This window comes from Melanaphis sacchari, unplaced genomic scaffold (assembly GCF_002803265.2).
Source record: "Melanaphis sacchari strain LSU unplaced genomic scaffold, SCAv2.0 Contig261_pilon_pilon, whole genome shotgun sequence".
Lineage (NCBI taxonomy): Eukaryota > Metazoa > Arthropoda > Insecta > Hemiptera > Aphididae > Melanaphis > Melanaphis sacchari.
The window spans coordinates 566445-591390 of record NW_020271135.1 but is presented as its reverse complement, the minus strand read 5'-3'; the positions used below and the strand labels follow the sequence as shown (position 1 = coordinate 591390).

Below are 24946 nucleotides of genomic sequence, written 5' to 3'. Positions count from 1 at the left end.
TATTAAACATTATTTTATTCCAGTTCTTGATGAGCAGATTAATATGTTCGAATAAACTAAAATTATTAACATCTATACCTACAGTTCATTTAATGATATTTAGGTAGGTATTTAAGTTAAATCCTATTTATTTATAAATGTATATATTTTTTTTTACATTAGTTTCATAAAATTATTTTATTGTATATATTTAAATACAATTAAAAATGCTCTTTAGGAAACATGGTTTTTTGATTTTTCTTCTTACATTAAGTGCTGTCAACTTGAATGTTAATAATCTTGGTTGTCTCTTTTGTGAATATAAAATTAAAATAGTTGGTTGTAACTAAATAAAATAACGATTAAATAGTACATATACGACAGAGAGGAGATAAACGGACAGACATATGTCTATCAGTAAATCAAGGAGAAAGTGTGTATTACAGTTCATACAAAAATGTTATAAATAAATATTTTATATGTAATATTAATTTAATACTTATACTACATCTTTAAATATTATTTATGTACATAAACCAACTGTATTTGGTTATAAAATTGTTATCATCTTATTTTCTTTTTTTTTTTACCTAAAATTTAATTATACTTACTAAAATGGTAAAAAAGTGGCAAATTGTTATGAATATTATTACTTTGAAAAAAAAAAAGTTGATTAAAATATTATTGTTATTTAAGTTAAAAAAAATATATATGTATGATTATGATATTATAATTGTTTTTATTTATTTATTGAAAATATTATATTTATGCGTACTTAAAATTTATCAAAATTACACTTTGGCTTAACTATAATATTTTTGTACCAGCCAAAAATAATCTTTTTTTTAATTGATCTTAAGCATCGACAACTATAGTCATAAGCTGTAGTAGGTATGTTACGATAAGTTTTTGAAACACATAGGGTCTCTGTCAGTACTGCAACTACCGGAGGAGCAAAGAACACCCAAACCTCCATTAAATCACATCACAATAGACCGGTAACCGAACTATTTCGAACTTTTTTTTTTATATTATAAAATGTCTCATCAAAATGAAAAATAAAAGTTCCTTTTAGGCTATAGAAACATTATTATTATATATACCTAATGACAAGCCCGGATCAAGAGCTTCAGGGGCCCAGGGGCCAATACATAGTTGTGGGCCCCCGTCAATAAAAACAATTCTTTAAAATTATAAAATTATACAATAAAACAAATTTAAACATTATTATTTAAATATAATAATGATTGATGAGGATAAAAATATTAAAAAAATATTATATTTTTATTAATATATATATTTACACATAAAATTAAGTTTTGTTTATGTAAACAGGTTTAGTCGGTAGGTATCTGAATTATGAGTATCCATGACCGAGACAGTCACATAAACAAATTTTCCCAATTCTATTTTTAAATACAGTAATATCAAAATATATGCCTATTCCCAACAAACACGAACTTGGCTATGACGCTATGTGTCCCCACTTACCATATTATTGGTGGTAAACACGGTCGACGGGCCCCATCAACTTTTAGCTTAAACAAGAAAAAAATAAAAATATTTTTGTAGGTACTAATTTAGGTACTATAAAAAGTACAAATTATCACTTAATGTAATTTTAAACCAAGAAAACTATGGGCCCTTAACACACGTAGGCCCCGGGGACTTGGCCCCTCCTGCCCGCCTAATCCGGGCTTGCCTAATGATGATAATAACAAATCGGATCCAGGACACTTCACCGTGACTGTTTTGCCGTAAAATATTTAAATTAGACAGGGTTACTTACACACCAGGATTTCAAATAGGCAGGATTAGTTTTATACCTAAGTAATCCTGTCTATTTTAAATCCTGTTAGGTACGAAGTCCTGATATAAAAGTTATCCTGTCTAATTGAAATTCTGAACTAAAAGTAATCTCATCTATTTAAAATCCTGGTATCTAAAATAATCCTGATATCAATTTAATCCTATCTATTTGAAATCCTAACCTAGCCCAGGATTACGGCGTGTAATACTAACCAAAATTCCCATTTAAGTATGAGACTATAGTGTAAGTCATCTGGAGTCCAATGATATAATTTTCACAGCTGTAATACTAAGCTTTGATTCTTAATATTTTTCCGTCTGACTATTCGCCGCAAAAAGAACCTTCCCGTGAAATATCAATTATACTTATAATATATACTTATTATTAAGTTCTAATACCATGACAGTTTTTCAAACCTCGTCATCCAAAATTTTGCATGCATTCGTCTCTGATTGACACACTTTGAATTGTGAAACATAAATTTTAATATATTCCTCATTTTAATCAAGTACATTTTATCACCCCCACACTGAAATTTGCAGCTTTATATTTCCGTTTGTGCACAAATGCGCAGCTTATTGACGTGCGCATGGAGTTCACAGCCATCCATTTACACACTTTAAGGCAGACGCTATTTTTAGGACATAATGTGAACAAATTTCTGCTAAATAACACTTTTGGTAAATGAAAAATAATAACATATTTTGTAGGTACAATTTACGTTTACAACTTAAAATTATGCAATAAGAATTATGACATTATTATACATTTTTTGTTTTCAATAAACACGTCTTTATAAAAATGTATGTTTTTAATTTTCAACAAGAAAAAAAATTTTGAAAACCCTATTATTTGCTAAACAATAAAAAGCAATGATAAAAAATTGATATAATAAACATTGACAGTACCATGGTCATTAATTATATTTTCGAGAAGTGAATTTTATCAACCACATACCCGTTACGACCAAAGTCTACTCGCGCTTATGGCTATGGTGCAGCTACATTGTAGGGTCATCTCTTAAATTAATTTTCAAAATGATAGTCTATCCCCTGTTGGTGATTTATAATTACATTTATAAATGTTCAACAGTCTGATTGTTTAATATAATTATTAGTTCGAAATATTTAGCCTAGTTGCTTGGTTAAACACGACACTTATTATTTGAAAACTTCCTCTGAAGTACTCACGTTCAACAAATTTAAAATTTAAACTTTATTCATATTTGTTAAATGCAAATTTTCATGAAAGAAAAGGATATATGTTCAATGTTCATATTTTGCACTTAAAATAAGCGTCAACCCCAGAGTGTGCAAGCGTGTGGCTGCATACTCCATGCGGACACCAATGAGCTGCGCATTTAAGCTCAAGCGGAAATTAAAACTGCAAATTCCAATGTTAAGGTGATAAATTGTACTTAATTAAAGTTGAGGAACATGTGAAAATTGATGTTTAACGACTCAAAGTGTATAAATTAGGGACGAACGCATGCAAAATGTCAGATGACGAGTTTTGAAAAACTGTCATAATCTTAGTATTTTTATATATTAATATTTAATGATAAGTACATTATTAGTATTATTGTCCATGATAGTATCGCAAAAATTGGTCCAAATGGACTTGTTACAATTTTGACAAAATTTAAGCTAAACTTACAGGAACAAAACTGTGTATTACCATTGGAGACAGCAACAATTATAGTATGTAAATTAATTAGATAAGTAAAAATAATAATATTATTAAAACTTATAGAAATAACTTCTATTTGAAAAGAAATATCAAGCTAATTTTATTAAAATTGTTTATATCCGTTTTTATTTATTTAATTAATTTTTAACTAATAAATTGAAAATTTATCAAACATAATAATTTTAAACTTAGGTAAGTATTAACTTAATTATAGTTTATGTAGAAATTTTCAAAAATTAATTAATTTGTACTCGTAATTTATTTGCATAAATACATTTTAATGTTGTGTATGTAAAATATTAATATTAGTATATTTTGGTGTAGAAGTTTTAAGTTAGTACTTTATTAAAATATAAAAGATTAGCAGTGAATGTAGACTACAATGAAATTTTATAAATTGAAGAGAATGACAATATATGAAATTATCAAAATTATATTAGGTACTACTATTTATTTATTTTATTGAAAAATAGAATAATGTTTATATTGTGTTATACAATAAATAATAATACTACAATTTGGGAATTTTTTATCTTTAAAGTTGCAAAAATGTTTGATCATTATACCAACAGTGTTAATAGTTAACTCTTATATTGCATATAAATAATTAAATAGTTTAAAGATTTTTTTTTTATTATTATTATTACTATTTAAATACCTTTTTTACATTTTTGATCAAAATAATAATATGTACAGTGATAAATTATTTATTTAAAAATGTATGAATTAATTTACTTTGCTATCGGAAACCACCCCCGAAGTTTGAAATTGAAGAATTATTTCGACTACTTTGCTTTACACAGACACAAAAAAAAACACACACACATTGTAAAATCAATACATTCATCACTCCGTTCAGAATCTAAAATGAGGAATACTTATGAAGAGTTAGTTTTTTCAATAACAGAATTACGATCAAAGTGGCAAATATCAATAACAAAAGAAAATAAATGCAAGAAATTTATAGAGAAGCAATAGATAGTATTGATATTATTTAATAATGATAAACGAATTAAACGATTAAACACAATCAAAGAAAATTTTCGTATCACTGTTTTTTTGCCCCTTACTAATACTGCTATATTTCAATTACCTACAAGAGCGTTTCAAAGGACTTGAAGCAGTTCTAAGAAAATTTGACCTTTTATAACCAGTAAATTTAATTAAGTACAATGGAAAGAATATAACTAAGTCATGGTATGATTTCATTTTATTTTATAATACTTATTTTTCATCTGATTTATCTAGGCAAGTTTTATCACCAAGAAATTTTCTAATAAAAACTAAAATTAAAATAATAAAATAATTGTTATTGACCCTAGTATATTAATAAAAAGTATATGTCATTACTTTTTAGTGAAATATTTAATACCTGCATATTTTTTATTTGTTTGTCTCTACCTGTTACAAGTAAATCGGCAGAAAACTCTTTTCTGAAGTTAATAAAAAATTATTTACTAATTTCAATTACTCAAGAATTTCTTACAAATATAAGCATTTTAAACATTAAAAAAGCACGAACAAATGAATTAAATATTGATCACATAATTGAAATTTTTCAAATCAAAATGCAAGGAAAAAATGTTTTAAATTAGATATAAAAATTGATTATATTTATAAATTATTTATCTTATATATATATATCGGGTGATTCATTCAGAATAAATCATTTTTATGAGAGATAACACGTAAGTCGTATTAAACTGTTGTAATATTTTTGTTGAGTGTTAATTGAAATTTTGTCATGAAAAGATTTAGCCCGGCACAAAGCCTACCCAAATAATTCAACTGTACTACGAAAATAAGCGTTCTACAGGGAGTGTTTTTCAAAAGCTTAGGAAAACTTATGGGTCCACGAAATCGGTATACCGAACGCACAATTCGCTAAACAGTTGTTCAATTTGAAACTTAATTTTAATTATTAGATTATATGCAACCAAATAGGTCACATTCAGCGCATAGTGAAAAAAATAGATACAGCGGCAGTAGCTGGAAGTGTACGTGATGACCGTGTTAAATCAATTCAACACCGTTCTCAACAGCTTGATAAATTTTACGTAAAGACCTTGGTTAAAAACATACAAAATCCAACTCGCGTAAGAATTGAAGCCAGTTAACATTCCAAATCATCACAAATTCAGTGTTTGGGCTCTTGAAACGTTAAAGAAAATCCACTATTTTTGGTGTTGCTCTCATATGCGGACTACCGACATGTTTCTGCTCACGTACGCGGTCTACCTTGTAAGACGTAAATCGCATGACACCTATATTGTAATACGCCATGTTTATATTTTCATAATTATAATATATGTTTATTAGCTTAAATTTAAAAATATAGTGTAATAATAATAATATTTTTACATAAAATAAATGAAAAAATAATTTAAAAAAATGTATGATAAACTTTCAATAATGATATGATAAAAATCACATAGTCAAAAAATAAATATAAAAAATAATAAATAATAATTTTAACGATAAACTGTTTTAATATCCCTCAGAAATGTTATAAATATATCGGGTTCGTCTTTGCAAACAACCTTCCAACAATAATGATTAAAATAGGATTGACATAATTTTTTAGTTGTAGGTACCTCTCATTGTTTTCATGAGCTTTGTCTTTGCATCCAGCCATTTTCTCTCTATGCTTTGAGTGTGAGCCTCTATCGAAAGATCCACCACGTAGGTTTGCTGATAGTTGACTGTTTAAGTTTTATGAATATATCCACTACCATTTAAACATCTATAAGTCACCCACTCATCAGAGTAAATAACAAAGCTAGCTTCACACTCTCGCTGTATACCTAATTAGAAGTAATGTATTTTTGTCTCTTCGAAGTAGGTACATAAAAATATCGGCAGTCAGAACCTTTTTTTAAACCAAATACCCAAAGTTCATCTACTCTTTGTCCATGGTTTCTACCGTTCTGGACTTCAACATCACTGTGTTCAGATGAAGAGGGTTGATCACCATTGAATAACCTACTTCGATTATATTTTCTCTTTCCGACAAATCTAGCCTCGTTAATCTGTTTTGGATCAATCTCAGTTCCCAACATCTTTAGACGTTTGTGAAAAACATTTGAACATACCTACTTCATGACACATATTAAACCAGTCGGCAACTCTCCCTCGTCCTCTTCTTGTTAAAGTGGCTGTTGTTCTCAAAGAAATATCCGATACAAGAAAAACCAATTCTAAAATTTCGGTAAATTTGAGATTACTATTACAACTATTGTTCAAGTCCTCGAAATAAAAAGCTTGTTCCCCAGTCGTATAGGTACTAGCGTGGTCAGACATCTTTTTTTTGCACCGAAGAATAAGACGAAAGTCATCTCCTCGATTTCATTTTCTAGTATTAACCATTCCAGAACCACACATTTGACATAGCAATGTTTCTTCGGCATTATCTAATAAACCGTGCTCCCTTAAAAACACAGTGGCATTATCTTCACTCTTTACGACAATCAAATAAAAATCTTTAAATTGCATAATGCACACGATAAACAAAACGGACACAAATAGATATAAACGCAATACAACACAATCGACAACCAATACGTAGGTAACTAACAAACTTATTAAATTCGTTATGTTGGGCAGATTTTAGGTAGATTAGGTACCTATATCAACAATCTTATTTTTTAATAACAATAAACATAGTTGGAAAATACAAGATATGACATACCTATATAACAGAACATTTTATCTGACCAATTTTATTTTATCTCTTAGTGGATGTACGTATTTATTAAATAGTTATTTTTTTCTGCTACGATATGCGGTCTACATTTATGATAGTAGACCGCATGCATTTATAGTCCGCATATGAGAGCAGCACCCTATTTTCGACAAAAATGTTGTTGGGCGATGAGACCCATTTTTGGCTTAATGGCTATGTCAACAAGCAAAATTGTCGCATTTTGGATAAAGAGTAACCCGAAGAAGTTTAAGAGCTACCATTGCATCCAGAAAAAACAACAGATTGGCGTGATCTAAGGGCTGGTCGCTGGTAGAATTATCGGTCCATATTTTGAATTTCTTCAATAATTAAGCCGGGCAGAACGTAACTGTGAATGGCGCCCGTTAAAACGTCACGATAACGGAAAATTTGCCTGAAATTGAAGAACGTGATCTCAGAGACATTTGATTTCAACAAGATGACGCTACTTACCATACAGAACGTGAAACCATTGATATATAGCGAAAACGATTTGACGAACAATTAATTTCACGATTTGGCCGTCTAGATCATGTAATGTCACACCATTCACATCTCTCGGTTTTTTTCTTTTTGGCTACGTGAAGTCCAGGGTCTACAAGGCTAAGCCGTTTACGATAAATTAATTGGAACTTATTTGGAAGCACACGCCATTGGCCAAATAGACACCAGTCGAAATGCTTAGATGGGTCATTGAAAATTAGAATTTTATAATGACCCGTGTTAACCGCAGTTACGGCCAGTATTTAAATAACATAATAATTAAAAAATAAATTTATTTAATAATTTTTAATCATAATAAAGATTATCCAATAAAATTGAATTTTTTATTTTTGAAAAAAGTACCTCTAAATGAATCATCCATTATTAACTATCATTAAGACAGCGTTTAATAAATTTAATCATGAAGGTATTTCTTAAAGTAGTATTTTTTTATCAAAAAATGGAAATTAATAAATACATTTAAACCGTAATAAATTATTATCACACAAAATCCTAGGTAGTCATAATAATAGGATGTAATATCCGAACAGCCAAATATAGTGTTACATTAATATTAGATTGAATTGATCTATTATCAAAATTGAAGGTAAAAATGTTATCTGTGATAAAGTAATTAAGCTCAAGGCTTTGACTTCTTCAATTTTTATTAGTAAATTTGCTCTAATATTAAAGTTAATAACACACAATAAGTTCTACGTTCTACTGGAAAACAATTTTCTAAGTTGTATGTTTGTAAAACAGAGAAAACACAAGAGAATATAATGTTTTTTTTTAGTATTATTTACATTCAGTTCAGATTTGTTTTAGCACTTTAACAATATTTTGTTGAATTTTTAAAGAATTTGATGACCTCTTATATAGATAATTAAAATAGAGGATTGGTTCTATTAAGAGACAAAAGAGGATTTAAATAATCAATATAATAGAAAAGAAAATTTGCAATACCAAAAATACAAACCAAATCTGGTTAAATTTTATTATCTGAGTAATATGCTGGAACAGTAATAAAAGGGTAATTATTTTCCACATTTCTCCTTTCCAAATCTGCCACTGATTTATTACAGTCAATGTTTTGAAACATAAAAAATTATAGTAATTTAACTAAACAATATAATATTTACCTCATATCAACTACACTTTAAGTCTTAGTACTTTCTTCTTAACTTAATTAGATTGGATTACAGAATTTAACTATACAACTTATTATTACTATAGTTTTGATTACGATATTTTATTTTCAGATATAAAAAATAATACACTTTAAGTTAAAAGTATAGTATTCAAAAGCTGTGTATTATCCCTTTAATGATCAAAAAAATAATTTAAATCATATATTATGACGATAGATTGGTAAATTAGATACTATTATTTTAACAAATAAACATACTTAGTTTAACCTTTAACACAATTACTAATATTAAGAAGTGGAATATTGTAAAAAACTGAATAAATTTTACTTGCATAAATACCACATGTTTCGCTGAGTAATAAAAAAAAATTAAAAACATTAAGTTTAAGTCATTATTTTTTTACATAATTAAAAGATTTTAAAAGTGCATTTTTATTTGAACACAAATATTAAATAATAACTTGGCATAAATATAAATATAATTAAAAAAAATTAGTAATGATGTACCTAGATGATTTTTTCTTATTGTCAGTATTATTTAATTAAAGTTCACATAGCATTTAGTTATTTTTAGAAAAAAAAGTAATAAACTACAAGGCATTTATGACTATTAGAATAAATAATGTATGACATTATATTAAATTGTAACACATAAAAACAGAAAAAAAAATATGCACTATTATCAGCCATTATAATTAAAAGATGGAAATAAACAAACTACTTTGGTTATAAAGTCCTTATTATTTTACTTTGCCTTATCTTTAAAATTATAACACATATTACATGAAAGTATCAAGTTATTGTTTTATGGTACACTGTTTAATGTCGAGAAAAATTATTTGCTGCAATAAAAACATAATTAATATCTACGATCTCTACGTCCACCTCCGCCACCACCACCACCACCACCACCTCCACGATGATGACCATGTCTAGGAGAAGGTGATCTGGTTCTACGAGTTCCAACATGGTCACGTGAACGACTACGTGAACGATGTCTGCGTGATCGACGACTGTAAAGATATTTGCGTAATTCTCGTGATATTGGCTTCAAGTGCATGAAATTGCAAAATCCACTACGTGTACACTCTCTAGAAATCAAAAATTATAAATATTTTACTAACATTTATTACTAACTATTACAATAAATATAAAAATTGAAAATTTTTTATGACTTAATTTGAGTTTATTCAATCTTTATTAAATTCTAAATAGTTTTTATGAATACCAAAATATTGGTTATAAATTATATTTGAATAGCATTAAACATGAATTAATTTAACTATTTTATTTAAGGTATCTATTCTTACCCCATTTCATACTGACGACAACAAGCCTCTCGAAAGTCTGTTACAGGGCTCAATTCAGCATAAACCGGACGTCCACCAAACCATCGGTTATTTAAATCGTTAACAGCTGCTTCTGCATGTTCTTCTCGACGAAACTAATATTTTTCAAAAAAAAAAAAAAGAATATATTCATAAATAATGTGATAAACCATTAACTATGTTTATCATGCTCAAAAAAATAATATGCAAATAAAAAATGAATATTAATCGGTATATACATGAACATATTTTACCTTAATATAAACATTGCCAACAAGATGATCCCCTAAGTTGTCACAAACATTCATTTCTTCGATTTCGCCATACTAAGTTATAAATAATTAAATTTAATATGATAAATAAAAATAAACATAATAATACATACATATTAATAAAATAGGTACAATAGTTTAAATTCAATGTCTGAGAATATACAATTATTTCAAGTAAAAACTAAAAACATAAATGAACATTAACAAGTTTATTAATTTTGACTTGAACTTAAATCTATTAAATAATTATCTTTATTTTGAATTCAAATCTATAAGGTTTAAAACTAAGATTTATACCTTGTCTTCACATTCTACGAAAACATCTTCAAAGAAATTATCATAATGTTCTTGCATTTCTTCATCAGTTACATTTGAAACCACTAAAAGACAAAAAATGAATACTAGTTATAAAATATCACATTAGTTACATGCAAAAATGCACATATAAATAATGTATATTTTATTTGAAATGTGGTATATAATTTTCTACATTTTAAAATTTTTTATACATAATTTATTGGTTTATAATATTAAAACAAATATTTGATTAACAAATAGTAACTTATAAGTAACTAACAGATATTTGTTCAAAAAGCCCACTAAATTATTTAAATAAAACCTTTATAACATAATATTAAAAATTGTTTAAATAATAAGTATCTATTTAAGTGAATAGTAATATTTTTACAATAGAAATATATTATTAATATAGTATAAATGTACAATAACTATATACTAAACTAATATATATTAAAAAGTAAAATATTTCTATAATAAAAACATATTTTAAAAGGACATAAAAGTGAAAAAAATATAGCATAAAAACATGCTTTTGTACTTTTAGTATGGTTCACTAGAAAGTTTTACAGTAAAAACATCTATTATAAAATTGTAAAGCAAAATTATCTAAAATGACTAAGAAATCAGATTTTTGATATTAATTTATAATAATTAAAATAATCAATTAATTATAGATATTTTCCTATAATTGAATTATTTAAATCATATATTCAACTAGTGACTATCATATTTTACACAAATTTTATATTTTAGCCTCATATTATAAAATTAAAATAATTTAGCTTCAAAATATTTAATAGAAAATTATTTTCTTAATTGTAGGCTACTTTATTTTATAAAAGTTTTTTCTTTTAATTTAAATTAATTTAAAAAATATATACATACATTTAAATAAATAAATATGTGATCCTGAACAAAACTATTATTGATTGATATTATGTATAACACAATAATTGATGCAATATTAACATAATATAAATTATGTTATTATAATTTAATATGGAACATAATTTTTTTTTTTTTAATTGTTATATTAGTTACAACTATTGTGTATTTCATTCCCTAATAAAGCGATATTTTGTAATTTAATAATTATACTATAGATATACTCAATCTCTATCATCTGAAATATTGAAATGTGTCATAGAATACTTGGCTCACACATAATTTTTTTTTTATCATAATCTAACATTTGTGTAGGTAAAACATTTATCACAATTATGATAATAGAATTTATTTTTACAAAATAATTATGTAAAATAAAAAAATGGAGAAGTCGCTCTGTTGTATAGAATGAGAATAAGCATGCTTCAAGCAGAAAAGGTTTGAATTTGACCTTTCTCCCCTATCAATCAGCAAGTTTATGGAGGGGTAGAATTCAAATGCAATGCTAACTTTGAATTCTCTAAACATTTTAATTTTGGTAGCATGATAAAACCAACCAACTACCATTTATTATTGTCCAGATATCCGATGATTATATTATTAGAAATCCTTGATTAAACAGTGACTACAATCATTCAAGTTGGTTACAGAATCCACGGAAGGTTTTTATCTGTAGTGGATAATCACCATCTAAAATTGAACATCAGTTATTCAAATAATTTAATAAATGGACGCAAACAACCACCAAAAACTGATATTATTAGTTATAAATTAAGAAGATTTAAAAATTATAAAAATGTTTTTTTACATAAATAATAAGGTATGTTAAAGGTGATCAAATTATGGGGCAGATTCTAAATTGAAACAAATAATTTACCATAGTATAACTCCATAGGTATTTAAAAAATAAAGATAACATCTATCAAATATCTTGAAGGAGTAGTAAAACAACATATTTTGTTTAAACTGGTCAAAATTCCATATTGATGCAAACATCCATATTCACTCCTATAACAGACAACCTGAATTGATTTAGTAAAATTCATTATTTTGTTTATTCTTATTTTAAATAAATAATGAATGAAAATGGCTATTAAAAAAAATTAATTTAAATTTTAAAAACACTGACGAGTCGTAGTCTTCAAGCTAGAGCAGAGTCTTCAAACTACAAAGAAAGAGTACACTCTTTCAAGATATTTGACAACGACTGTAAACATAAAAGTAAAAAATTAAACCTAATAACTACTCAGTAAAGCTATACAATGTAGTTAATATTAATTGAAAATTTATTATTTATTTATAAATTTATAATAGTACATTATAAATTGTAATAAAAACATTTTTCACCAGTTGATATTGTATTTTAAAAAGAATAAATTTCAATAATTTATTAATAAAGTTGTTTTATTCAAAAAAAAATTTTTTATACATTTCTATCCAAATAAAAATATGTTTTTAAATCAAAATTAATTTTGAAACACAACCAATCAATAATAAAATAATATATTAATATTATTCAAAGAAATATGTTATAACTAAATTATATTACCAATTTAATCAGTCTGTTTATAAAAACATTGTTTTAAAATCTTATCATTTAAAGAATATACTATATTAATTTATTACTTAAAATTAAAAAGTAATATATTTATTATTTCACTTATATGACAGGAACTATAGCATTTCAGTTAAACATTATTACTTACAATGTGATCCATCAGCAGACTTTGCAGAATTTTGTGGATTTACGTAAAGATTTTGCAATAGTACAGTCTAAAAAAAAAATTTATCATAAAAGTTTTAACAATAAAATCATAAATTATATTAACTATGATTAAATATACTTGTGACTAATTAACTAAAAGATAATATTAGAAGAATTTTTTAGAGGTTCTTTAAGATATATTGTTTGAATTTGAATGACCTAACCAATGCATTTTTAAGTACTTTAGATTTAAGTTTATATCAGATTTATAAAACTATGATTCTAATATAATATAGTATTATTGAATTAATACAACACCTAGCATAAAGGTTTATATATATTTTTTGGAATAAATAAAACTAAGGTGTAAGGTGAATTATAATAAAATTATATTAAATATTATTAGTTTTCAATAAAATGTCTGAAATTCAATAAAAATTAATTAAAAAAATTATGATTACTTATTATACCAATATCATTGAAAAAATTGCAATTCTCACAAGAGATTGTCAACTAGGAATTTAATTCCATATTTAATAGATATCTCATATTATATACTCATATTTATTTAAAATAGTATGTTAAAGTATATATTATAATAATTATTATCTAAAACAAAAAGTTGTATAATATATTATATTTAATATATAATAAAACCATATGACAGAGTATTACTATAATACATAATACCCAATTGTTTAAAAAAATAATATACTCTTTACTTTTTAATAGATAAATTTATGAATGGAAACATCTAGAGGCATATTTAACAAAAGAACTCTTCTTTAAGTTTATGTAATCCAATTTACTATTTTCATTTGGATTCTTAACATTGCAACAAACATTTTTTAACTAAAATACCAATCTTTTAATAAATCTTTTTAAAATAAAATTTACACAATTTAAATAATTAGCAACGCCAATTTAGCTTTTAATATGTACTTATAAAGTAACAATTATATTTTTAAATGGAAACTTGATATTAATATTTTAGTACTTACATTTAAATGTGAAACTTTAGAGAATATTTAAATGAAAACTCACCTGACTGAAAGTGGGCTTATTATGAATTCTTGAACAGCGATCACCATGACGGCAAGCACCGATTTTAAAATAAAATGAACAGTTGACCCTAAAAGGAAAAAAATTAACAATTATAACCATGCATAAGTCGGTGATTTTATTTTACAACAACCGCATTCAAAACAAATAGCTCTTCTTTTTTAAATTAACTCTAAAATCGTATTGTAATAAATATAAAACAACCGAACGAGCCAGTTGGTATTGTTTTGCTTACTTATCCTTTTCGGTACCAAAAATGGATGCCAGATACTCGGCCATGTCGATAGTTCGAAGTTCAAACTAAAAAAAATTTAAAAAAAAAAAAATATAAATCATAAATACTTGCAAAAAACAGTTCAAAACGCACACCTAATAAGCCGGATAGCGGATAGCCGATGCCGAATTATAAAATCGGAAAAAATTTGATTCGTACGAGATTTTAACAAGTTTGTTGGTACAGAAGTTAGAACCGAAAAACTTACCGTTCGCACGAGAAAAAAAGCTGTCGGAACATCATGGAACAGTAAAAATACTGTTTGTATCTTCGAAGAAGTAAACAACGTTATCAATTTATCATCGTTGATACTTGATATAGGACAGGTAACGACTAAAGAGTAAAGAGTAAAGAGTCAATGAAAAGACGGCTATTTACTACTTAGTATTCTCGACATCTTCGTGATGAAACTTCTTTGACGTATTTTACTGTTTTTGTGTTTAATATCATTACGAATTATTATCATAATCCTATTCTATTATTATTAAATATTAACTATTAAGCTCAATTATCATAATATTTAATTTATTTAATTATATATTGTTTATTTATAATTTTAAATAAAACCAAATACATATTATGATTCATGTCGACGCATCACATTTAATTTACAATAAGATGATTTCTTAGAATTTGTGAAAAAATTAATAATTATGTCGGGTAAATCAAAAAACATATGAAAATATAACAGTATAGTAGAATAGCTTTAAATATCTAACCCAAAAACATTATTGTTTGTTAACCAAATGTATTTTAAACAAACAATTTGCAGGTTCAAAGCGTTTTGGATCTAGCTCTTCATATTCGTCACATAGTCCCCCTATTCCTGAACGGTGGCTTAAATGTCCTCGTAAATCTTACACGACTATTACCGAAAAGTTTGTAGCATTCAAAACACCATTGGATAGTAAATATGATGATCAAATACCTATCCAGAATAGGTTCAATACAGAAATGTTGTTCTCATCAATGTCTAATATGAAGGTATTATGTAATACTCTTTAATCTTTTTAAGAAAATTAATAAGAAACAAACTGGCTCTTAAATCATAAAGTAGCATTGATACTTAAAAGAATTATTTTACTAATAAACAAACATAATTATTATATTATTACTATAATACCATGTATATATGAGTAATAACTTAAATATTAATTCAATTATTTAAAAACAGTTGATTTTTTTATTTTTTTTTTTTTTTAATAATATAACACGTCATATACTCAGTATTGTATCATTATTATTAATTAGAAAGCAATAATTAATCATAAAATTCAGGAAACTACTCTGATCAAATCTTAACTAATGTTCTATTTTTTTTCTTGATGTTTTTAAGGTACTAAAAAGGAGAAACATTTGTGTTTAATCTTTTAATATTTATTTTTAAAATGTCTTTACTGCTCTCCCCTTCCAACGTTTTTTGTTAAAATACACATACTTATTAAATCAATAGCCATTACATTTGCTCTAAATTTAAATTTTAAAATTTTAGAATGATAATAAAATGTCAAATTACAACATTTGAATTAGTATAATTACTTATTTTATGTAAAGTTCAATAAATTAATATTTTATTTAGTATATTAAATTGTTTTAGGTGAGTATAGGTTTATGGATTGATCTGACCAAAACTAGTCGTTTTTATGATAAATCTGAAATTGAAGATTCAGATTGTAAGTATGTAAAAATTCCATGTGCTGGTCATGAACAACCACCTACACGAGAGCAAGCGCAATTATTTGTAGATATTTGTTCAAAATTTATCGCAAAAAATCCTTTATTATGCATTGGTTAGTTGTAATTTATTTATTTATTTATTTTACTTTAACCTATATTAATCATTATTACTTTTTTTTTTAGGTGTTCATTGCACTCATGGTTTTAACCGAACAGGATTTATGATAGCTACTTATTTAATAGAAACATTAGATTTTGATGTAACTAGTGCCCTAGCTCAATTTGCAGCAGCTAGGTAAAATATAATTTATTCTAATTATTTCTAAAATTACTTAATTTATTTATAGTATATACTAAATACTGAAATTCCTTAAACTAATAACTGGAAATAGAAAAACATAATTCTTAATGTATATGTATTTTGATAATGTATAAATCCATTATCATGAACATTTTTTCCTCAGTACACATAGTTAAATAACTCAAAAACTACTCAATTAAATTTTTATTTTATTATGTCAACATTTAAAAAAAATATTCCTACTAAATAATTTACAGTAGAGAAAGGTTGGTTCTTATTTGAAAATAATAGTTTGTATTCCCTCAGAACACTCCTTAAAATGATAAAAAAAAAAAAAAAAACACCTCTATAATCTAATAATAAAGTCTAAACATATCTAAAAATTCCAAAAATCAGATTTTGAATAACTGTATTATTAAAGAAAAGAAGAAAGTAAGAATTTTTGGCTATTCACTCTATATATTGTCAGTAGAAAGAGCATTTTTAGATTTTTGTTTTAAGTTATAATTGAACATTTTAATATTTTTGTTACACAATGTTTATATTAAGTGCTTTATTTGAATAAATATACATGAATTATATGGCATGCATTCAATAATCCACTTTCTAATAATAAGTCATTACTAATTAATAATTTTTATTAAACTTATCATAACCATATAGATAAGAAAATTATTATAAATTATAAATTGTGTATTAAGTAAATTTTTTCTTATTCTCAAAAAATAAAATATCTAAATATAGTTAGACAAATTATAAATGTTTTTTTTATACGATTTTAAATTATATGTATTTTAGACCTCCTGGAATTTACAAACAAGATTATATAGTTGAGCTATTTCAACGGTATTCAGATGAAGAACCTATACTAGCTCCAGAACTTCCAGATTGGTGTTTAGGTGCGTATTGCTATTATTATATAGAATATTTCAAAACTATTAATTTTATTTGTTCAACTTATAAATAAATTAATGGAAATAATTGATTGTTTTAGAATCCGAAGAAGATAATTATAATTCAAGTAAACATGAATCATCTTCGAGAAATAAACGTGAATTCAGAGATCATGACTCTAAAGATAGAAGAGAACATGAACCGTAATATTTATTTAAACAATTAAACATCATAATTCACCAAGAATATTCTAGTTTTTCCTTTAATTATATATATACATTATACATGTATTCAAAATTTAATTTTTAGGAATTCAAGTATACTTGAAATCATATTTTTAAATACTTTTAATACCTCAAATATATTTTTTTTGGCCCTATGTCATTTAAAAAAAATTCTTAGCAATACAGACTTCTTTGTTGCTAAAACAAATTATAATTAGTTGTTTATAAGTTATTAAACATGCTGTTATAAGAATACTTAAAAATTCAAAATGTAAACTATAACTTTATCTTTACCTGTCATTATTTTTACAAATCTTCTGTAGAATTCTATTGGATTATAACCTTCTTCTATTTACATATATTTTAAACATTTTGACCTAACTATATTTTAAAATATTTATGATAGCATTCTTAAATTTTAAATCTTATATTTTTTTAAAAAATTATTTAAATTAAGTATTTGAAAACTTATATTAATTAAATTTGTAAAACTAATATCTATAATAATTCATTTATTATGCAAGCACAGTAAAAATAAAAATACATGAATAATTCTTGTGGTGACAAATAACTGATGTAATCAATTATTAAATTGTATATAAACTAATGATTTATCATTAATAAGAATATTTTAAATCAACCCAGCTTTAACCATTTAACATACTTGTATAAGTTATCCTACTTTTGTGTTAAGTGTCAAAATATTATAATGTTATGCTTTTAAATATAGATTTTGGCAAATTAATTTAAGTTTCAAGCCATCATGATAGTTGTGAATATTCTTGGTGAATCAATCTGCATAACAGTCATATTAATTATTTTTTTTTTTTTTTTTTAGTTCTAGTAAACGGTCAAGAAATGAGATAAATAATCGTAATCCTGTATTTATGGAAGGTGTATCAGGTGTTACTGCTATTTTTGATCAACCCAGATTAAGCAGCATTCAAAGAAGAACTCAAGACTTATGCAAATGGAAAAAGTAAGAATGCATTTAAATAACTATATTTAATATTAATATGAGATAGAATTATTTGTTATAAATAAATTATTTTTCTATTATATTTGATTATACATAAATATTTAGTACTGATACTCCTAGCAGAATAATTAATAAGTTAAAACTTATGAAAAATACATTGAAATAAAATAATTCATGTATTAATTAATATCATATTATGAAGTTTTGACAAATTGAAAACTGTCAAATATCTCTATGTTATTTACAAATCTTGTATAATACTTGCATAATCATATGTTAAACAATTTATTTTATAATTAAATAAATAAAATGTTACAATTTTTGTTACAATTATTGGCTATAATATTTATATAAATTTGTAATATACTCAGTTTTTTACTTTAAAAATCGTTTAGATCTGGATTTCCTGGATCGCAGCCAGTGTCTATGGATATTCAGAATATGAAATTATTACATACAAAACCTTACCGTGTTACATGGAAAGCTGATGGTACTAGGTAATATAACATCACACATTTTTTTAATTTAATACCTTATTAAATAAAAATGAAATAACTTGTATTATAATTTATATTTGTTTAAAATATGTTATACTTAATAGGTATTTAATGTTTATCCAAGGCGAAAATGAGATATATTTTATTGATAGAGATAACAGTGTATTTGAAGTAGAGGGCTTGAAGTTTTTACACAGAAAAAATCTAGATCATCATTTGAAAGACACTTTATTAGATGGCGTAAATAGACTTTAAACAAAGTACTTATGTAATATTTGTGTAATTTAAAACTAAATCCCAAAATTTGTAATGTTTTAGGAAATGATTATTGATAAAGTTGATGACCAAAATATACCTCGCTATTTAGTATATGATGTTGTTGCATTTGAAGGTTTTGATGTTGGTAAACAACCATTTTATCCCAATAGGTATATGCTAATTGAAGTAAGTAATAATTATACAATATAATAATACAAAATATTAGTAGACTTTAATTTTCTAATTTCAATTAAAACTAAAGAAGTATAAATTTTCATGATAAATGTAAATAGTTATAAGTGAATCAAATATTTTATGGAAAGATTTATTTATTTTACAATTTTTTTAAGATATTATTAATAATTTAAAATTTTGAGCTGTCGGGGTTCACATTATTGAGAATTATGATCTATACTAAAATGCATATCTAAAATAAAAGTAATGATTATTAAAAAATACAATTTATTTTCAGGTTGATATAATTAAACCCAGACATCAGGCTATTATGTGTGGTCGTTTAGACAAATCTCAAGAACCATTTAGTATTCGTTTGAAACAATTCTATGACATTAATGCCTCAGATAAACTGCTGGGAAATTTTAGTAAAAATTTATCTCATGAACCTGATGGTCTCATATTCCAACCATCCACTGACGTACTATTATATTTATCACATTTGGTAGCAATACATTGATTGCCAATAACTTATATTTAATTTTACACAGCCTTATGTAGCTGGTACGTGTCCTGAAGTTTTGAAATGGAAGCCATTGGAACTGAATTCTGTTGATTTTAGACTTAAAATTGTTACAGAAGGTGGAACTGGGTATTAATATATTGTGTAATCTATATAAAAATAATTTGAAAATATACTAACAGATTTTTTTACGTTTAGAATATTAGAATCGAAAGTTGGATATTTATATGTAGGTGGTAAATCTGATCCCTTTGCCCGAATAAAATATAATAAAGAACTTAGAAACATGGATGGAAAAATTATTGAATGCAAATTTGAAAACGGAAATTGGAAATTTATGCGAGAGCGAACTGACAAATCATTTCCAAATGCTCTCAAAACTGCAATAGGTATGTATTTATTAGTATAAATTTTTTTTTTTCACAAAATTATTAACCAATGTTTACAGCTATTTGCCACAGCATTGAAACACCTGTTACAAAAGATATTCTCTTAAAATTTATACAACAAGCTCCACGTAGATGATGATATACTATACACGATAGCAAACGTTATAATTGCTTAATACGTTTCAAAACAACTTAATTATGTATTTTATTCTATATAGAATACAATTAATAAGTTTATATATTAATAGATACAAAGCTGACATAAATTTAAGTGTATGTTATGACTCATGTCCTTACAATAAATAAATATTAAATGCATAATTAACTGAATATTTTTTTTTTTTTAAATCATGCACATTAAATGACATAACCAAGCCTGGAGTAAGGGGGGGATAGGAGGGGCCAAGTCCCCGGGGCCCACGTGTGTTAAGGGCCCATAGTTTTCTCAGTTTAAAATTACATTAAGTGATAATTTGTACTTTTTATAGTACCTACAAAAATATTTTTATTTTTTTCTTGTTTGAGCTAACAGTTGATGGGGCCCGTCGACCGTGTTTACCACCAATAGTATGGTAAGTGGGGAAACATAGCGTCATAGCCATGTTTGTGTTTGTTGGGAATAGGCATATATTTTGATATTACTGTATTTAAAAATAGAATTGGAAAAATTTGTTTATGTGACTGTCTTGGTCATGAATACTCATAATTCAGATACCTACCGACTAAACCTGTTTACATAAACAAAACTTAATTTTATGTGTAAATATATATTTTAATAAAAATATAATATTTTTTTAATATTTTTATCCTCATCAATAGTTATCATACTTAAATAAAAATGTTTAAATTTGTTTTATTATATAATTTTATAATTTTAAAGAATTGTTTTTATTGACGGGGGCCCACAACCATGTATTGGTCCCTGGACCCCTGAAGCTCTTGATACGGGCTTGGACATAATTAAAGATATTTCCATAGTACTGGTATACTAATACCTATATCTAAATAATGTGTAGGCAAGTCATTGTTTTTATTTTGTTATGGTTTTCAAGATAGATGATCTATAAGAACACCTACAAAATTAACAAGAAAAAACTATACCTGTAAAAAACACTAAGCAAGTAACATAAAAATATATAATAATTGTATTATGATATTTTTTAAATACAAAATTTAAGTAAGTTTAACATAATTTATAACCAATTTTATAAAAATAGTTGAAATTATAATCTCCATTTTTACAACTAATAATTATTTAAAAACAAAAAATAGTTCAAGTACCTACTATATAATTTTGATGACTGTGTATTTGTTTTTATTTCACAGAGTTATAATAATAATGGTAATTATTCAATTATTAAAATAGAAACCCTCTAATTATTGCTCTGGGGAATGTGGATATCTCATATAATGATCACCAAATAGTGAATTATTTATAGTACTTGGAAGTTGTTGCATTTGCATGATTTTTGTGGACTATTAGATTAATAATTTATAGTTACTAAATAAACTAGAAATAAATTTCAAAAACTATAAAAAAACAAATAATAATTTTCAATTTTAAAAAAATATTTTAATGATAAAATACATTTGTTCTGAAGGTTTTCGCTATATAATAAAATATATTATATAAAATAACACTAAGTAATCACTGATTCATAATCATCTAGGCAAAACCGCTCTAAAATTATGAGTATGAAATTCAAAGTAGTTTTGTTTTATAATATAAAAACCCACTTAAAAAGGATATTTTCAAATTTTAACCCCTAAAGTGGTCAAAATGGGCAAAAATAAAAAATCGTTATTTCTTGGTCGGATTTTTTTGAAACAGCATTATATACTCTGTAATAGTCGTTTTAATTATAAATAATTTTAGGAATTAGGACCTGTATATTAATATATATTTTCGATAAAACCACTCAAATATGAAACAACTGCTAGTATCATTTTAGAACGTATTTTTCAACTGACATTATTCAATTTATCGCGGGCAACATCATGTGGAGTTAAGTATTATTATATATTTATGTACACAAACGTTTCCATAAGAATAACAGAGTGAACAGCTATCTTTCCAGTTTCCAACGAAATTTTCTAGTTTTATACGTAAAAATATGCAGTCCGCTTACCCAACCATTAAAGCGTCTATGATTGTAATAAACAAGTGTATAATATGTATAATGTATATTATTATTTATGTATAATGAATTAGGTAAATACACTTGTAATTTGTGTTTGTATTCCATAATAATATACTATTTAAAATAGAATGGAAAAATTAGAAAAGGTATAATTTAATTGAAGATTACGAAATATTTTTAAAGCTAGATAATTATTTATAGTTTAATTAAGCCTATTTAAAAAAAAAAAAGGCATTCGGAAAATAAATGAAGATGTACCAAATCAATTATTATTTAGTAATATCACAAATATCGGATTATGAGTTATGAGTTTATGACACAAGTACACAACTGCAAGACGCAGAAATTTAAATGTAAATCAGTAATGGTCTATCTATCAGTGTAGCCATAGAATAAATAAATAAATTGTAACATAATTCAATCTGTAGTGTAGGGTATGATTTTATTGTACCATTGCTACCAAGGTTTTTACTTAATAAAATTAAGTAGTATTTTTATATGACATCCTTGCAAATTGATAATGATAAGCCGGTATCTGATAATGTTTACTAAATACTGATAAGTGATAACAACAAAGTGTTAAATTTACTCATTAGTTTTTGTTTTACCTGCTCTAAGTATAAAAAATAAAAAATACTTGTCTTTAACTGTTGTCTTAAAAATTTACAACCCTACATTGAACATAGAACTTTTATTTTTCAGAAATATTTTCCAAAATGTCTCTCCCGGCGAAAACCTTTTTTAGATCATTTTCCACTTGCTCTGTACGATATGGAAAGCGAAATTTTAAAAATTTCATACTGCACAATCGAGGAACAAATCAATTCAGAAAACAACAAGAAGAAAACCCTAATAAGGATTTTCAAATAACCAGTAATTATACAAAACAAATAAATTGTTCTACTTATATTTGAATTATATTTATCATAACTCATTAGTAATTAATGTTATTGTTTAAAAAAAAATAGATTATGGAATACGAGACACCACTGTCAGAGTTGGCCGTAAACTAATAACTGTTCAAGAAAAAATTCCAGATATTATAGTTCCGAATTTGGATGATTTCAATGTAAGTATCAGAATATAGTCATGAATAAGTGTTAATGGAGAATAATTCTGTACTACATATTATGACTTTGTTTTCAGTTAAAACCATACGTATCATATAGAGCTCCAGAAATTACTCAATCTGAATTTACAGCGAAAGATTTATTCAATGCTGTTTATCGAAAAAAGATTGTTGATGATTTTAAGAACAACAAGCTGAAAGAAAATTTTGAACCTATAGAACCCAGTGAGGAAGAATCATTAACACCTGAACAAGCTAAGCTTAAAGCGAGACAAACAGGCAGTGATATGTTTTCACAAGGCAGATAAATTAAAATGCTTTGTTTATAGGTAGATTTTTGTGTACAATATGTTATTTTCTTTTATTAAAAATTTAGTTGTAATATGATTTTTTATGGTTTTTTACTATACATATAGTGATTGATCGTTAAACTACATTTTTTTTACATATCTTAATAGAGGAATTGACTTATAATTTCCAAATTTGTTTATTCATGCCAGGTTGAAGAATACTTATTAAAAAACAACTCTATTTTATTTATTACTTAAAAAAAAAAATTAGTTTAAACATATATTTGTTGGGGTCTAAAGGAATTTATTAGTACTTGTTCAACAATTAGAGTTTATCTTAAAGTAAAATACAAAAGAATTTAATTTCTTGACATGGAAAGTGCTTAGTTTTGTTTAAAAATTGGATAATATTTTAATTTTTTTATAATTTAAATAGAATTTTTTGTTTTAAAAAATGAGAGTGACAACCATTTTGACTTGATATGAAACTATAGTATATTATTAATTATTAAATTGATTTTTTTTTATGGGGCCCGTGCTCCCCCCCCCCTAATTCGCCGTATTTTATACTTTTTTTTTTATTATTGAGAGTATTAACTTCTATTGCCTCTTGAGTAACTAGCTGCTCACGAACCCTTTTTATATTTTTTGCTTTCTATGCCTTTGACTTGCTTGATTTTTTTCTTTTTGGTAGTACAATATTATTTTATATTCGGTAAAATTTTAGACAGTGTGGCCCTCCCCCCTAAAAACAATTCTGGACACGCCATTGTTCAGACTATATTAAGACATTTGTTAAATAGTTATATATTTAATCAATGTTCAAGGTTTCCCAATATTCATATTACCTTATATATCACAAAATTAAGTTC

The 24946-nt window shown here is 25.3% G+C and overlaps 3 protein-coding genes across 3 annotated transcripts; 2 read left to right on the top strand and 1 right to left on the bottom strand.

Moving 5' to 3' along the window:
- Positions 1-9486: 9486 nt before the first annotated feature.
- LOC112595214 (splicing factor U2af 38 kDa subunit) lies at positions 9487-14857 on the bottom strand. Its single transcript, XM_025340343.1, has 8 exons — positions 14754-14857; positions 14620-14684; positions 14367-14454; positions 13324-13390; positions 10730-10812; positions 10415-10486; positions 10143-10276; positions 9487-9923 (listed from the first exon to the last, which is right to left on the bottom strand). Exons 2-8 carry the CDS (start codon positions 14661-14663, stop codon positions 9692-9694), a joined length of 720 nt encoding a protein of 239 aa, XP_025196128.1. The 5' UTR covers positions 14664-14684; positions 14754-14857; the 3' UTR covers positions 9487-9691.
- Positions 14858-15282: 425 nt separating this feature from the next.
- LOC112595212 (mRNA-capping enzyme) lies at positions 15283-20899 on the top strand. The gene is made up of 14 exons (XM_025340342.1): positions 15283-15318; positions 15431-15642; positions 16256-16448; positions 16519-16630; positions 17435-17535; positions 17631-17733; positions 18593-18733; positions 19129-19230; positions 19335-19470; positions 19549-19674; positions 19961-20143; positions 20214-20314; positions 20384-20574; positions 20634-20899. Exons 1-14 carry the CDS (start codon positions 15312-15314, stop codon positions 20708-20710), a joined length of 1785 nt encoding a protein of 594 aa, XP_025196127.1. The 5' UTR covers positions 15283-15311; the 3' UTR covers positions 20711-20899.
- Positions 20900-23357: 2458 nt separating this feature from the next.
- Positions 23358-24171, top strand: LOC112595240 (39S ribosomal protein L41, mitochondrial). The gene is made up of 3 exons (XM_025340377.1): positions 23358-23588; positions 23684-23784; positions 23862-24171. Exons 1-3 carry the CDS (start codon positions 23432-23434, stop codon positions 24090-24092), a joined length of 489 nt encoding a protein of 162 aa, XP_025196162.1. The 5' UTR covers positions 23358-23431; the 3' UTR covers positions 24093-24171.
- The last annotated feature ends 775 nt before the right edge of the window (positions 24172-24946 follow it).